The sequence below is a fragment of the Haliotis rubra genome, unplaced genomic scaffold (genome assembly GCF_003918875.1).
Source record: "Haliotis rubra isolate DU_JTF1 unplaced genomic scaffold, ASM391887v1 Scf120, whole genome shotgun sequence".
Taxonomy (NCBI): domain Eukaryota; kingdom Metazoa; phylum Mollusca; class Gastropoda; order Lepetellida; family Haliotidae; genus Haliotis; species Haliotis rubra.
The window spans coordinates 468,037-485,553 of NW_025765115.1; the positions used below are offsets into that span (position 1 = coordinate 468,037).

Consider the following 17,517-nt stretch of genomic DNA (forward strand, 5'->3'; position numbering starts at 1 on the left):
GTCAGGCTCGCTGACTTGGTTGACACATGTCATCGTATCCCAGCTACTTAGATGCTCATGCTGTTGATCGATTATTTACAGACCGCCACCATACAGCTGGAACATTGCGGCCTTAAACAACAAACCAAACTAAATCGTATGAAGAGCATTTTCCGTCGTACCGTAAACGCTACGAATTATAGACACCAAAGGTTGTACATATGATTGTATATAACCGACACTATATACTCGAAACCTTTTTTGAAGTCATCCTATTGTCTTACAGACCTGTTCATAATATCTTGTTACTCTGAAACAAATGAGGCTGATGTCATTTGTCGCTTATTTTGGTGAGAATCATCATTAGCTGGTTGACTATTATTGAATGATATCAATCTCCTTGATTTACTCAGTTAAACTGAAGCCTCAGTTAAACTCTTGTCCGAATGTTCTTGTTTGGACTATATCGATTCAAGCATAACACAATTGATGCCACGATTTCACCTTGATCTTATTATGAGAGAGTCCACCTTTTCACAAATAAACCAAGCATTTCGAAGCTACGTAAATGTCATCTGCATTTAAAGTGTCAGAGATATTCCTCTTCCATTCATTTCCACTAACAAACCTGGAGAAATCAGCTTGAATCAGCTGAGGAAACCACTTACATTCACATTTCCGATCGATAAGATATAAATTTGACTTCTTGCAAGTCAAGTTGAAATTGCTGCGATTGTGTCACATACTTGTATGAATAATGCACAGGGAATACTTTAATTATTTCTCTATGGACGATTTATCTGACCCTGGACGAGGATATAGTTACTGTAGACTGAGTACACGGAGTTTATCACACGTGACAATAGAACTGTATTTCATTTGATTGACATGGAACATTTATGATTTTCTGTGATGGAAATAGGTAAAAATTAAGCAAAGATATAATATGGGGAAAGTATATATCATATTCTGTTTCTTTCTTTACTTGGTAAACGTCTTCCCCACTTCCGTCACTAAAATTTGAAGCAGTGTATATAACAATGCTGTGTGGTGAAAAGATTTAACATCGGTGACCTGCCATATGCTACTCAAGAGGAAATACGTCAAACTACTGTCCTGTCATCCGTCCCCGCTGCTGGACATAGAGAAAGGTTGTTTCCAGTTGATCCGAGACAAATTATGATTACTATCATTCATATAATAAAGCACGGTTATGTTGGACTATCTTTTGTAATCTTTCCCCTTGTCCCTCTTTTCCCAGACTCGGGACAGTTGATTTATGAAGTCTGGACAGTATTTCGATAGAAAACTAGAAACTACTGGAGTCAGGTCTGGTCGTCCTATTGACGTGATATTCGGCCCATTCCAAACTTGCCTGCATTCAATGTGGGTTAAGTGGGATGCAAACGCATTCCGTGACCGGAGATCAGGAGATCAGTCCTACGGAGAGTAGACATTTTAATCCCACTGCAGGTCTTTCTGAGAATGATGACGTCTCTCTACAGTCAGGAGAAATCTGTCTTCTCGTTGTGTGTTGGGCCAAAGTCAAAAACATGCATATCGCTGGGTAGCTGATCACAGTTTGGCTGGCACCAACGACATTAAATTGCCGCAGTAAACGAGTTAAAATTTATATGAACAATGACAACATTTAGCCATATAGCTAAACCCAGTTTCATGCATGCCAAAGATTTGCCTTATGCTTTGGTTGTCAAGCTGGCATCTTGGTTTCTGAGTTGGAATATGTGTATTCAGCTGTTGCAAGCCACACTAGCAAATGTTGTGCTTTCTGACATTTATGAGCACCGATTTTGTAACGATGCATCCAAACACAGGTTTTCAAGTACATCGTGCCCATGACTGCACACACACACACACACACACACACACACACACACACACACACACACACACACACACACACACACACACACACACACACACACACACACACACACACACACACACACACACACACACACACACACTATGCATACAAATCCATTATATATCTATTTGCACTATTTGCAACAAGTTTCCATTTGTAAATATAGGACTGCACTTGCTCAGCTGCGATATTTAAAAAAACCCAAACACCACGGATTGCGCCTAATTTGTAGCATTTTGTAATGTTTACAAACAGCTAAGAGGTAAACATGTGCCACAAAAAATACCATCTATTCCCGATATGGCATATTTTGTTAATGTCATCTAATAATGTATTAAAAATATATTCCTGCATATACTTCTAAAAGAATGCGCTTCCGTCTTTTTATGATTATGGATATATTGTGAATGCTCTTTCTTAGTGTAACTTTGTAATACAGAATGAGCCTATGGCCTAAACTATGAAAGTGCGGAGATGTACACTGCTAGTGCTTTATTCCAGGGACGCGTTCTGTTGAAAAAATAAACACAAACAAATAGATGTGTGAAGTGGGAATCTAATGTCATACCGTGCACTTATTGAATACGTCTCTTTGATCAAAACACCAGGAGTCGTGAGTGACAGACATCTGATACTACAAGTTTGACTCGTATACAAGAATATGATCAGCTGCTGAAATCATCCTGTCAATATAGGCGGACAAAGGGCAGCTGAAATCACTGTTTCTGTCAACCTAGATTTCATTGGAAAACAAACTTGCGTGTACAGAAGACCTGGATCTGCTCTCTGGTATTTACTGGATTCATTTATTACTCCAGAGTATCGGGGATGACAACCACAACACGTTATAATAGAATAACAGATGATCTTCGAAGAAACTCACTTGTTTATGGAGGACTGCATAATGGGATATTCTACCAAAGCAAACGTTTTTTATGTGTCAAATCGATTATATCTTAGTTTACAAATCACCTTGTTAGACCATGTTTTTTATGGGAACAAAAGTACCACTACATCGTGTTCACAGTTAAACAGCAATCAATATATTGCCAAGTGTGTACAGGCAGAAATAACCGGTTTCATTTGGATTGCTGCGGCGTTAACAAGTACCCTTCGAATACAGCTATTAGTTAGCATACAAGGTCCTATGCCAAATGTCCATTGTACGATGTCATCCAACATGGTCTTGTATTTTTACCTGAAATATTCGCTGTTCTCCTTTATTAAGTCTTGATGTGTCCTTTTCAATGATAGGTGATCCAGTCATCTCTGGCTTTCTTGTCCGAAACGCTGACATAACCTTATATAATTGGAATATTGTTTGAGGCAACATTAAGCTCATGAGCCCACGTCAGTTTTGTTAATTTGTCTGTATTTAAAGCCGCTCTCTGCAATAATGCACATGATTGCGGTCTGAAAACATAAAAGAGTCTGGACCAGACAGTCTGATGATCGGTATCATGAGTGTATGTCGACACGCAGTCAACAATATCACATAACCTGGTCACCATTTTGTCGCCTTGTGCCATAGGGAGTGACCCATACTTAGTGAAATACTGTATATAGGAAAGTGAAAGCAGGCCATATAGTCACAGAGCATTGCTATGCTCATGTACATTCTCATATATGTGTGTACATGTACAAGATACTGCGGCGGTGGGGTAGCCCAGTGGTTGAAGCGTTCGCTCGTCACGCCCAGGTTCGATTCCCCACATGGGTACAATGTGTGAAGCCCTTTTCTGGTGTCCCCCGCCGGGATATTGCTGGAATATTGCTAAAAGCGGCGTAAAACCATATTCACTCACTCACTCCATATAGCTGCTTCTTCTACCCCATACAGAAATAAGCAATGCCTGACGAATTTTACGAGTTTTTTACGAGGCGCATATGATGGATTTATCATGCTATTGATGCAAAGCCATGGTATGTTCAATAGTCAGACTATTATTGTTAATCTAACAGAATCATCATACAGTGCTATTTATTGAGAAAACATAGACGAATGACGTCAGGGAAATAAATAATTATCTTCATAGTTTTAGTCTAGCTTATTAACTATTGGGATCTGAAGCCCAGACCCCGAGACAACATGTTTTGATCGAATAAGAGTTGGCCCCTCAAGCTTGCATCAAACAGACACTTCATTAGCGCGAAACATTTTTGGTTGAAAATGTCATTAATGCCAGTTAATGTTCTTGGCATAACCCTTATTGATAAAGTCTGATCTACGCGCTGACAATGACATCAGTTACTTTGGAAATACGGATAACTTGAATTATCAAGGAATCAGCATGAAATGCCTTATTTATCTGAACATATATAATTGATATTTCACTCGAGTAATAGTCGAAACGTCCACGCCAGAGAGTACATATCTGGCGAAATAGAATCCAAGTGGACGTCTTAAGCTGGAGCTGATGGTATATCGTTAGGCGTGGAATTCAGTCGTTTTCTTTGTTACCTGGCAAGTTTACGTAATCCCGTGGCGTGATAAAAAACCCTTTAATATCAATTTTGTCAGTTCACTCGGTACAACAAACATGTCCTGAGACACGAAGATTCAAATATCCTCCATAAATGGTCCACTCGTCAGTGGCGCAGAAGCTATCAAGCACAGGTGTTAACTTTATTGGTTAAACATTGTCAAAATCGATGGTGGCTTTGTTTTCAGCACTGTCCTGATTTTGCTGACGTGAGATAAGCAATTACCTTATTACTGGCGTTTCAACACACGCCGAGAGTATGTGACGGACGGTCACTGAATGCCACTTCAGTATGTTGTCATGATCAGCAGAATTAGATATCGACTCGACAGGAAACATCGTGTTGTTTTACAAGCGGCGTAACATGTCTTTTCACACATATGGTATCAACTAAACTTTCGTCTTAGAACTGAAAGAGTGTCATGTTACACTGAAATGTGTCATGAACGTTATCTCTCAAACATTCAAACATTGATTGCGTCTTTTATCATATGCCATATGTTCGACTGATATGAGAATTCCCCAATATTCAATCATCATATTCATTTTATTTTCTTGTTTTTTTCAGGTAATCGTTATAACAGAATCATCAGTAGCACGTCATATTTAACATTGATACCCGACAAATGTGAATTTGAGTGAAGTCTAAATATAATCTAAACTACATATGTGAACCGAGAAGTAACTATTTCTACTGGGGATGGTCATCAGTATGCACTTGTCTGTAAATGTCAAACCATGATCATCTCAGATTACCATCACCGCAAAAGATTCTCCTCAAGCTAACGGTATTACACCTTTCTAAATTCTGAGGGGCAGTTCCCGAAGTAGGTCGGAAGGTGTAGGCGGTACAAATGACTGGGTTTGCGCTGGAATAGGCGTGATTCTTAGAAGCAGCTGACTCTTGAAGACGGTAATCTGCACGTGATCAGTGGCACCAATGGTCATACGCTTATCGCTGAGTCTAATCGAGGAACTTCTCCTGAGAAACTGTGATATCAGCAAGGGCTTTTCGACAAGTATTACCTTACTTCAAGGTATTTTCTACTCATGGGAGGATCGTTTTCATCACGGGAATCTTATGCACCTGCACGTTTAAGCCAGACATTTCTGTGAAAAGCCTTTGAGAGGATATTTGTGTGTGATGTCATAAGCGAGGCGGATATGAAATACTTATAAATGATAATTGCATGTTAATTGAAGCTGGTACCAAACCAAGATATCAATAGCATCAAGTGTGAATATGTGAGGAGCACAACCCAGCTGGTGTTAACATGATGTCGCATGACGATAAACACAAATATCAAATGTTTTAGTTGCTAAAAGCATTCTGGATCGTCATAGCTTAAAGTGACAGCTGTTTTTCAACAATCCTTATTTTCTTGATGGATGGACAGATGTAATAAGTGCACATGTGATATACCTCCAACATCATGTCTAATACAGCATGGGGGAATGATACTTTGGGAGATGTGACAACAACTTTATCCCTTGGGAAGAATTTTCGGGTTCAATCTCATGATGATGCAACTTGGATACTTAGCAGCGCTTTTGTGGTGTTTACAATGCAGTCAGGTAAAACCAATACCAAGTGCTTATCGATTTGAAGTCCTTAACACATTTCTCTATCAGTATATTCAGTCTTTCATTATTGTTGTGAAAACGCGCTACTCATTCCAGCTTGTTACAACGCCTTATCATGATTGTAGATGTGTAACCGTAGCAGTATATACATGGTTGTATATTCTACCTGTAGTTTAAAGAGTGTAATTTTTAATTATTCAAGAAAATGTGGTTATAAAACCCTTGTCAGAAGTGTTTAATTGGGGAAAACACTCTTCACTCTACCGGTTTCTGAATTAGGCTTAAAATAGAATTGATCTGTCAATTTCTTCATAATTTGGCATCGTTTGTTATCAAACTCCACATGTAGTTAGTCAAATTGGTCCTAATTGTATATATATATACCCTTAGTATTATTTTCGCTTTATCAACATATTGGACTCCATATAGATTGTTAATTAATGACAAGACACAATTATTGTCATACGTATTGATACAATATGAAAGATGCTTCTCTTCACTAATGACCAAGTACTTTCATTAGTGTTGCATTGCATCTGAAATCCGATTAACCCACCATTAGTTATTGACCACAGCATATACAATCAAATGTGTAAATTACACGAAACCAAGGAGGTGAGATGAAATTGGGTTTAACGTCTTGCTTGAGAATATTTCGCTCATATGACGACGTGCATGCGTGTGTATGTGTATGTGCGGCTGCTTGTACTAGCCCAGACTTAAGCTGGTTTTATAGTGCTAGCCCACTGAGATACCATGCCGCAGTGAAGCATGAATACCCCTCTCAGACACATTATACTGACTCCAAGCCGACCAGCCCTTGTTGTACCCATTAATGCCGAGCGCCAGGCAGGGACCAACAAGTACCATATTTTAACGTCTTTTGTATGACGCGGTCGGGGATCGAACCCGCGATCTTCCGCTCTCCGGGCGGACGCTCTAACCACTACACCACGGAGGCGGTCACGAAACCAAGGAGGTTTCTTAGGTTATAATATTAATTATATAAAGAATAAGTACGAGTGTCAAGATTAATAGCAATCGAAAATGCAATATTGTGTATGCTTACCGCGTGTCTAACCCTACTCAATGATCGTGAAAGATAACGTTACGTTTTCAGATTGACTTAAGCTCTTAAATTTTAAGAGCTATCGCTTGGTGTATGTTCCTGATCAATGGATAGCTCCGCTACTACGCAGATAGGTCTCTCGAGGGGCGAGCCTTCTCATGGTGAAGACCCTTCATCAGATAGTATATGGATACTTTCAAGCACATTTGTCATCTTCGCGATGCAGTCAGGTCGGTCGTTTCTTTTGGAAGGAGTTTCAGTGTAGATTATTGGGAACTGCCCATTATCTGGTGACTTATAAATGACCGAATTATTATTATTGAATAAGGAGATACACATTTGCGTTTTGATATTACGTACCCGCAATGTTCCACTTGAACTTGTGGTCATTTATGTTGTGGGGAAGTTGCAGTTTAAGCTTATATCTGGGAACTGCACGTTATCTGTCGACTTATAAATGTAATTATTGAAAATTAAGGAAATACACATTTATGTGTTTTCATCATTTGCGCGTTTGCGTATACCATACCCGCAATGTTCCACTTGAATTTGTGATTAGGTGCGTTGTGAAGAAGTTGCAGTTTAAGCTTCAATCTCACTTCTCGAGTGCATTTGTATTAGTTCATAAGTCTTAAGCGACGAAAGTGATGTGTTGTTAGTGTTGGTACCTTAATGATCTGGCATCGTAAAGACAGGAAACCTGACCTATACGCAGTGGAAAATAGCCACCGATTGACGGACTAGTTATAAACGACTGAAAAGAAAGTTATGTTGATGGTAACGAGTAATTCTAGCAAGTGAAGACTGTAGCGATATCATAAATGTCGCTTCCCGCGTGTCATGGAATCAGATTAAAGAGTATTTTGCGTGCAGAGAGGTATACATTGCAATAAATGAGTCTAAAATGTTTTATATCTGTAATCAATAAACAGAGACAGTAGTTATGATATGGCAAGACACTCAGTAGTACATTAGTCAGAATGAATACTTCTTGTAGCAATGACTCTTCGTTGTGATGATGATGATGATGATGATGATGATGATGATGATGATGACGATTTATTTATGTAAATGTTTGATACAAAGGACGAAGTATGTTGAGTAATATTGTTAAATAAAGAATGTTGTATTAGCAATCGGGTTACATTGTTTTGACACACCAAGTTAACTGAAGGCAAATAAGGACAGATATGAATTTTGACATTTATAGTGTTTGCGATAGATTTGGGATGTTCTTGCCATGGTAGGTATCAAATAATGCAGGCACGAAAGCATTATAATGTAAAAGCAATATCAATGTAATATCGTTGCAGCATGAAAGGCGCAACTTCTTTGAATGTAGATGGTGATAAAGACATCCACAACTATTATTCTGTTATGTTCTCCACAGGTTGTAATGCATCGATTCTTGAATATTTTATGTGTAACATAAATCTCCGAGGCTGGAATTTTCCGAATGTATGCTCATAAATTCTTCTGCACTTCATAAAAAGGCAATACAACGTATAGAAAACATGTACTTTCATCAAAATTCAGAAATAGCAAACTTATGATTCTTTATTGATTGGTGTGGTAAGATTCTTTCGGGAAATGGACTAATGGCAGTGCAGATGATAATTCGGATGCAAGTAATCTGAGCCGCATCATCTTAACAAATTCAATATAGTTTGGTTCATGATCGCGTGTCTCACTGAAGAAATATAGTTACTGTCACTGGTAAGTCAATAATGAAATGCTAAATTTACATGATTTTGTATGAAACTGTCTACTAGAAGAGGAAAATGTGTCTCGGCTGGTTGTATTTTTTATCTGAGCAACATATAAAAGTCTTGCCAATCACAATGCACAAATATATACTTACGATTCTATGTGAACCTTCATGCTTCCAGTTCGTTGATTTCATGCCAATTTAGCAATATTCAAGCAAATTGCGGAGAGAAAAGGCGCGATTTACAAAATTAATCTGAAGTGGAAATGTGAACTAATTTATAAGCTACCCAACAACGTTATACTTACAATCGGGGCGGTGGGGTAGCCTAATGGTTAAAGCGTTGGCTTGTCACGCCGAAGACCCGGGTTCGAATCCCAACATGGGCACAATGTGTGAAGCCCATTTCTTGTGTCCCCCGCCGTGATGTTGCTGGAATATTGCTAAAAGCGGCGTAAAACCAAAATCAGTCAGTCAGTCAGTATACTTACAATCATTTCGAGTTCCCCGGGTTCTGGTTTACGGTAAACAGAAAGACTGTCAAATCAATTTCATATGCCATTATCTACTTTACTGTTGCACATTCAATATCCCAACTGGAAGTAAAACTAATGTAGAAAGTTTTACATTACAGTGGATGACCAGTGACATGTTCACGGAGTGACTGAAATCATGTAGCAGTTGTAATCGATAACCATTTATTCCAGAAATTTGGTATCTGTCATCTGTCTCTAGATGTAGTAGAGGAACTGTTCTGATGCATGGGAAACAAATACTAAATAAATAGAAAACCTTGGGAGGGCCATTCTGTTAGGCATTGCGGCTACCAACACATCACTGGCACAGATTGGTATTCTGTCTGTGAAAAACACAGGCACAAATACCGTCACTAATCATGATGACAACGTAAACATATACCACCTGTGAGTGACTGATTTCAAGATCTCACATATCACTGGGTATAATGTCATTCCCCAGCTTGTATAATGTACATCTCCGAGTTGTCGTGCAATCGAATCTCTTCCTACGTCCACGGGTCTTGTCCCTTTCCAGTCTTTGTCAAATTTCATTCGTAATGTTCTCTAACCTGAACTGTGTTATTTGAGTATGTGTAACTGCTTATAGTCTATGGCTATTCATGGTATTGTCAATATTGTAAAACGACCGCCGCCATATACCTGGAAAATTGCTGAGTGCGGCGTAAAACTAAACTCATTCACTCACTCAATATTGTAAAACAAACATTACTTAATATGAAACAAACCGTTTCTGCATTGATATTTCTACATTGATGTTGGACAAGCATTGATGTTTAACCCGCTACAAGTATTGGATTTCATTCAGGCGCTCGGAGCAAACCTAACCAGTGGAAAATTGGTATACGAGTTCCAAAACTAAAATTACAATGTATACGATTGTATACAATCACAAAATGTCCATATGCTGATATAGAAACAGAACCTCTGGGTAGTGAATTCTCTCTGGTTCACTGTGGTTCAGGTTTATTGAACAAGCTCTTAGTATGCTTGTCTTCCAGTGTACCTTCTTGTAAATGGGCATTATGATTGCTATGGACTAAGTATGGTGGTTAGTTAATGTTATCGTTTATATTATAGACAATACGATCTCACAACGATTGTCATGTTATGGCATCCAATGATATATACAGTAAATACCACAACAGAAAAGGTACATATTGGTTATCGCATATACATCTTCACGAAATGCAGTGCACAATGAATTTGGATGTGGGAACTTAATGATTATTTGCCTTGTGCAACCAATGATTGTCGACGGAGGCGATAATCGGGATCTAGTTGTCAGGCTCGCTGGTTTGGTTTTAAACCTTTATACAACAAACTAGCCAAACAACATTATGTTTGCATTGCGTGTGATAATGGTGTAGACAAATACACATGAACACAAGGTGGTACAGTATGGTCGCAATTCAATGTTCAAGCTGCATTTTGTTTTATGGAAGTCGTATTTATGTTTAATAAAATGCAATTCTAGCATTAATGCTTACCGAGTAATTCTCATTTCTGAAGGGTAAATTGTGTGAAGCCTGTTTCTGGTGTCCCACGCTGTTATATTGCTGGAACAGTGATAAAAGCGGCGTTAAACCGTACTCACTCATTTCTGAACCCATTGTAGGTTATTCAGTTCATCGCTTGAACCTTACCAGTTAAATAATTCCACAGTGTAGGCTAAATATCTTTTACTCTCATAAACTTTAAGCTGAAACGATGTTATCTGGTAATATGGTAAAGTTATAGCCTAGTGTTTTCTGTTATGGTTATAGAGAATGTTACATCTCGATTCACAGACAAAATGAAAACAGTTTTGTGTCAGTAGTCCACAACTTTGGAAATATGATTCAACATGAATTTCATTATCTCCTTCAAAACGGAAACAACCATTGACATAATATATAATTACCTGATTGTAAAGTGATACGAGAGCCCGGCCGTAGCACATGGCGGATAATGCCAATACTGCAAGACAGTAACGCTTGTGTACGCATTGTGTTATCATTGTAACGGTACAATCAATTCGGGGGTGCAGTCGATTTTCCAGTTTTTGTTTGTTATTTCAATGTGCCAGGGATAAGAGACGCTTGGCATTGTCAACCAAATTCACGTGCTGAACAGAGGATAATACCAGAGCACCAGAGGTGCAACATACATGACCGTTACATAAAGCAGGACACAGGGGCAATAACCGATTTCGCGATTACCACAAGAGTGGAAAACAATCTCTCGGTGTGACGAAACGTCGTGCAACCGAGGCATGGTGACCAGCTTAAGGTGATTTCCTGGACCAGTTGATGTTCCCGGTGCACTGTTCACGCTGACACACATATAAAGTGGCATAAATGCTTTTCCTCCTTCTTCGTCACATTGAAATTGAAATATACTTCTAGAGGGACTCGGTCAGTGGTGCCAAGTAAACAAGATGTCTGTCAACCCAGAGAAGACAAAGGTCATACATTTTAGAAGCCAAGCAGTAGAAAGAACATGTGATATTTCAGTGTGGAGACAAGACCCTAGAGATAGTAGAAAGCAACCATTACCTCGGCCTGCTCTTGACAGAGCATATGAACAACACCCGGATGAGAAATGCGGTGGCAGGCGCAGCCAGCAGGGCACTAGGACTCCTCATATCCAAGTTGAAAATCCTTGGAGGCATGCAGCACAGGACTTTTACAAAGCTTTACGATTCCATGGTATGGGCTACTATAGACTACGGTGCTGCAATATGGGGAACGTATCATACCCCAGCCATAAATGCTGTTCCCAACCGAGCTATGAGGTACTTTATGGGCGTGAGGAAGTATACGCCGAACATTGCTTTAGCCGGTGATATGGGGTGGGTGCCACCGGTTGTCCGGCAATGGAAGAATGTTGCTCGATTTTACAAGCGATCATACGATCAGAACCCGAACAGAATATTTTTTAATGTGTTCAAGTGGGCCCATTCTAAGGCTGTGTCTAGTAAGCGGAATTGGCATCAACGTGTACACAGGAAATTTAGATCTTTAGATCTTGAACATTTTATCCCTATTGGAAATTCATTTTACATATTACGCTTTTTAATATCAGAGGTTGAACATGTGATGCAAAACTATTTACGTGAGTGGAGTGTTGCAGTCAGTCAGGAGAATAGTAAGCGGGGAGATGGGAAGAACCAGTTGAAACTGTATCGTAACTTTAAACAGTCGTATGGAGTTGAACCGCATCTGCAGAGTAGCCTCCTTTGGTCGTATCGCCGAGAGCTAGCCATGTTGTGCTGTGGTGTCGCCCCGCTACGTGTTCAGATGGGCCGATACACCAACATGCCCCTGAACCAACGTGTGTGTTTTAATTGTAATGAGTGCGTTGAGGATGAATGTCATGTTTTATTCCAATGTCCACTTTATTTTGATGTTACAAACAGTCTTTTGGTCAAATATGAAGAAATATGTTATGATTTTAAATGTTTGAGTGATAATGACAAGTTTAGTTTTATCATGTCCGAGGCCGAGATGTTCTTCTTAGCAACCAAAACCTGCAAACTTTTATTGGGAAAACGGGAAAGTATTTTATATCATGATGGGTAGTATTTCTTTTAGAATGTGTATTGTGTATTTAACAATTATTGCTTTATAATTCCCAGGTATTAATTAAACAATAGTTTACATTGTACATATAGTCTCTCGTAACCCTCAATGGGTGGCTCGTAAAGGATAGTTTGTTTTAATGACTTGTCAATTGTTTTATTTTGTAAATACGAGGTGAGACTTTAATAAAATATCTGTCTGTCTGTCTTGAAAGAAATCATACACCTTGTTAAACGATAGCCAGAGTATGAATTTACCAAAACAGACATTTATTGAACAGTTACTTGGCTGTGTGAAATGTGATTTACATGAACTTGAAATGTGTCGATTTGAATTGCACACAAACGCAAGACAAAAAACTGATTTACCTTATCAAAATGATAGTTTGAAAAAGCGGCTACATCCGAGAAGGAAAAACGGGGAATCATTAGAAATAAAATTAGCCAAAGATTGTTTCTATCTTTGACGGGCATGTAATGGAGAAGAGATAGCAGAGCTTAGAACCCCCGATGATGAGAATGCAGGTATCAATGTCGTTGGACAGACGTCAACAGATATTGAATGTGAAAAAGTCAGTAGTACCATTAATCCAGACTTGACACCTCGCATATCCATTGAAAGCCAATCGTGTGATATATGCGACCATTCTGGCAATGGCGTCACTAGATCTGAGAAACAGGGCAGTAAGAAACATGTTATTGGCAGTATGGTGGATAGGTTAATCCAGTGTTCACAGTTATCATTCTTTCCGGAGCAGAATGATTCACAGACACATATGGATGATGTAATGGATTACGTGGAGAAAAGCGACACCTTCCAAAGCGTTAATGGAGAACAAAAAAACGTGTCCACATGTCGTCGTACCCAGCTAAACAAATCATATGATATTCAGGTAACCTGTAACGCAGACGAAGAGAATACCAGGCAAGTGAAATCTGTGAAAAGGAAAGGAATTGAGAGATTCAGAGGAGTAGTGAGTGGAAACCGGGTAGCTAGGTTCTTCATTGGAGGAATAGACAAACGGTGTACTGAAAGCGCAATGAGGGACTTTCTTCAGGATAAAGGTGTCCGGGTTACACATCTCCGCTTTAATTGTAACCCTAACAAGAGATCAGCTTGGGCTCAGTTGAATGTTGACTCTCTCGATAAGGTGAGAGTTGAGGATCCAAACTTCTGGCCAGACCATATTACTGTGAAGAAATGGATTCCTTGGAGTCAGTACCAAAGGAAAATGCAAGATAAATGGATGTACTAAGCCTAATGACATGGAACTGTAGAGGATTCACGTCCTCAGCTGCATATCTCACTGACTGTCTGCAGACATTCTCGGTTGATATATGTGCTCTTACAGAACATCAGTTGCATCAACGCAACGTATGTCTACTGTCACATTTACCACCTGACTATTCTTTTCTTGTAAAATGTTTTGGTGATCATGATGATCTTCCAGAAAATTACTTCCCAGCACGGGGAGGAGTTGCTTTAATCCTGTCACAACGTGTGGCACCATACACACAACTGATTGATACAGATTATGACTTTGTAATAGGTGCAGAGATACATATACCAAATAGCCGACCATTGGTGATATTGTCGGTGTATTTACCTGCAATAACACAACCCTTGAAAAACTTAATGTGAGCTGTTGACGTTCTAGAGGGTTTGATGCAGTCATTCTGTGAAGAATATACAGTTATTGTAATGGGGGACTTCAACACCAATGTTACAGGACCTAGATGTGACTTCCAGCCAGATTCCAGAAGCAGACGACTTCTTCACCTGCTGTCATCCTTCGACATGGTATCCATAGTAACACAAAGTGAGTGTCAAGGACCAAACTGGACCTTCTGTTCATATGATGGGGGACCTAAGACACTCATTGATCACGTGTTAGTATCACAGAATGACCAAATTAACGTTACTCATGCCAGAGTACTTGATGATCATGGATTCAATGTCTCGGATCATCACCCCATTGTATGTGGATTTGCGTTAGATACTGCCTTGCCACATCATATTGACAATGAAGCGAAACATAGAGTTGCGTGGGAGAAAGCTCGTGACCGTGGTATCATCCGTGATTATACATTTGCTGTGTCACATATCCTGTGGCCGTTGCCGGTTGTAGATGTCAACTGTGGTGAAGAGGGGCTAAACCTATACTATGAGACAATTGTCGCCTGTTTGATAAATGCTGCTACTGATACACTTCCTCTGAAACGGTTCCAGAAAACATCTAAAGCCCTACTGGACAGATTGCGTAAAAGTCTCCCATAGGGACATGACTATGGCAAGAACAAGGTGGAAGCAAGAGGGACGTCCCAGAGGCATGCAACACATATCATTCAAGGAGTACAAGATGAATAAAGACAAATTTAGGAGAGAGATGAGACAGGCTGCAAATAATGTGATATCTCAATGGATGAGTGACCTTGAGAAATCATCTGAACTGAATCAAAAAGCTTTCTGGCACCTGGTGAACCGAAGGTTGAAAGGATCCCGTGACAAAGTGATCACACCAATTCAAGTAGAAGGGGTCACATACAGCAACCCTGATGATGTGCTTGAAAAATGGGCTTCTCACTTTGAAACTGTCTTTCAGTCATCAGATAAGCCTCATTTTGATGAATGTTTTAAACGCAACATCGAAAGTCAGGTTTCTGAGATAAGGAAACTGTGCAACGCCGACACATCTGATCCCTGTCATATCACACTTAATGAAGTTGAGGCAGTGTGCAAGAAGCTAAAAAATGGAAAATCAGGTGGAATTGATGGATTAGTATATGAGCATCTGAAGTTTGGAGGGAGAACATTAATGCATCACCTGAGCTGTCTATATAACCTTGTCATTCAAACTGGTTTCATTCCACGAGCCTGGAAGCGTAGTGTTATCCTGCCACTACATAAAGGAGGCGGCAAATCAAAGAAAGACCCAAACTGTTATCGCGGTATTTCATTAAGCCCCGTAATAGAGAAAGTCTTTGAAATGGCCCTACTGCCACACTTAAACGCTCTGCGCCAGGATAACAATTTCCCTAACAAACAGCAGATGGCTTACCAGGAAAGTCTCTGTTCAACTCACGCTTCGTTCAACCTGCAGGAGACAGTTCAGCACTACCAAGAGCGAGGCAGCGACGTTCATGTGCTATTTCTTGACAGCTGTAAAGCATTCGACAGTGTGTGGCATGATGGTTTGCGGAAGAAGTTGAAGTTGTATGATGGTGGAGTAAAAGGAAAACTGTGGACTGTTATAGACAAGCTGTACCATGATATGGAGAGCTGTGTATTGATAGGTAACATGCAATCGAGGTGGTTCACTCTTCAACAAGGCGTACGTCAGGGTGGAGTGTTGTCTGCAAGGCTGTATCTGCTGTATATCAACCAACTCTTGGACGATATTACTGAATCGAAGAAGGGTGCCCTGATTATGGATTTGAACACAGAATGTCCAACTCAAGCCGATGACGTAGCCTTGGTGAGTTCCTGTACCAGTAATCTCAGCTCCCTCCTGAGAATTGCAGAAAACTACAGTAGGTTGTGGCGCTTCACATTCTCCTCTAGTAAGACTGAGCGCGTTACATTTGGGGCTAGCAGAAAATCTAAAGTTGTTGCTGACGACCTCTCCTTATATGGGTGTCTACTACCAACAGTTAACCAAGTCAAACATGTCGGCATTATACTCTCTGACAGGTTTAATTCAATGGAAAGAACACTAGACGCATGTACTAAGATCAGATCCTATGCTTACACAATGTCAAGGAAAGGATTGAATCCATCTCTGGTGTCTCCCATTGTCTGTCTGAAACTGATCCAGAAAGTAGCTCTACCAAAGTGTCTTTTCGGTAGTGAGCTGTGGAACTCTCTCAGTCAGACTGAGATTCTTATGCTTGAACGTTCCTACAGGCATGTCATAAAGACGATCCAAGGCCTCCCAAAGAGAACTAGGACTGATGTGTGTCTTGGTCTCCTGGGTTTACTACCTCTGGAAGCTGAGATAGATAAAAAGAAACTCTTGTTTGCCGGAAACCTCATAAACATGAACACATCTTACCTTCCACACCAGGTGTTTCTGACAAGGCTACTGTGCTTTGTTCATGGTGTGTGTGCACAACCGAGAGGTTTCATTCCTGATCTGATGAGACTCCTCCAGAAGTATCAGTTGACAAATGTGCTAGAAGACTACTTGTCAACTGGCATATTTCCACGTAAGGCTTCTTGGAAACAAAGTGTGAAAGCCGCTGTTTGGAAGTTCTATTCCGCCTCTTGGACTGATAGGATAACGGTTGAACCAGATCTCCAGTGGTTCGCACAGATACACAGAGATCTGTGTGTTCATCCAGCATGGACATTGTCACGGGAAGACCACCTGTACCGAACCTCGTCCAAGTTCCTGGTGCAGTTATGTTCCAGCATTAGATACATTAAAGATGCTGTGTACCTGTGTGAGAAGTGTGGACGGTTATATAGTGATCCGTGTGTTCATGCTGTCGTGCAGTGTGATAATTTACTCTCTGTGAGAGATCAGCTGTGGTGTGAACTGATCAATATTGGTCCTGTGGACTTCAGTGTATGGTTCCACAACTTGTCAGACATTGAGATGGTGTTGTGTCTTCTGTCATGTAGCCCTCAGTATGGACTTAATGCAGAGGATCAGAGAACATTTACTAGTGTGGCTGTAAGGTACATTCATCTGATGTGCAGAGAAGT

General features: G+C 40.0%; 1 protein-coding gene across 1 annotated transcript in view; it reads left to right on the top strand.

The window, feature by feature from the left end:
- Positions 1-5,515: 5,515 nt before the first annotated feature.
- LOC124263296 (putative ammonium transporter 2) overlaps positions 5,516-17,517 on the top strand; it is a 38,553-nt gene continuing 26,551 nt past the window's right edge. The window contains 1 exon segment of the mRNA XM_046697885.1: positions 5,516-5,925. Coding sequence (XP_046553841.1) covers positions 5,784-5,925 — 142 coding nt within the window. The 5' untranslated portion in view covers positions 5,516-5,783.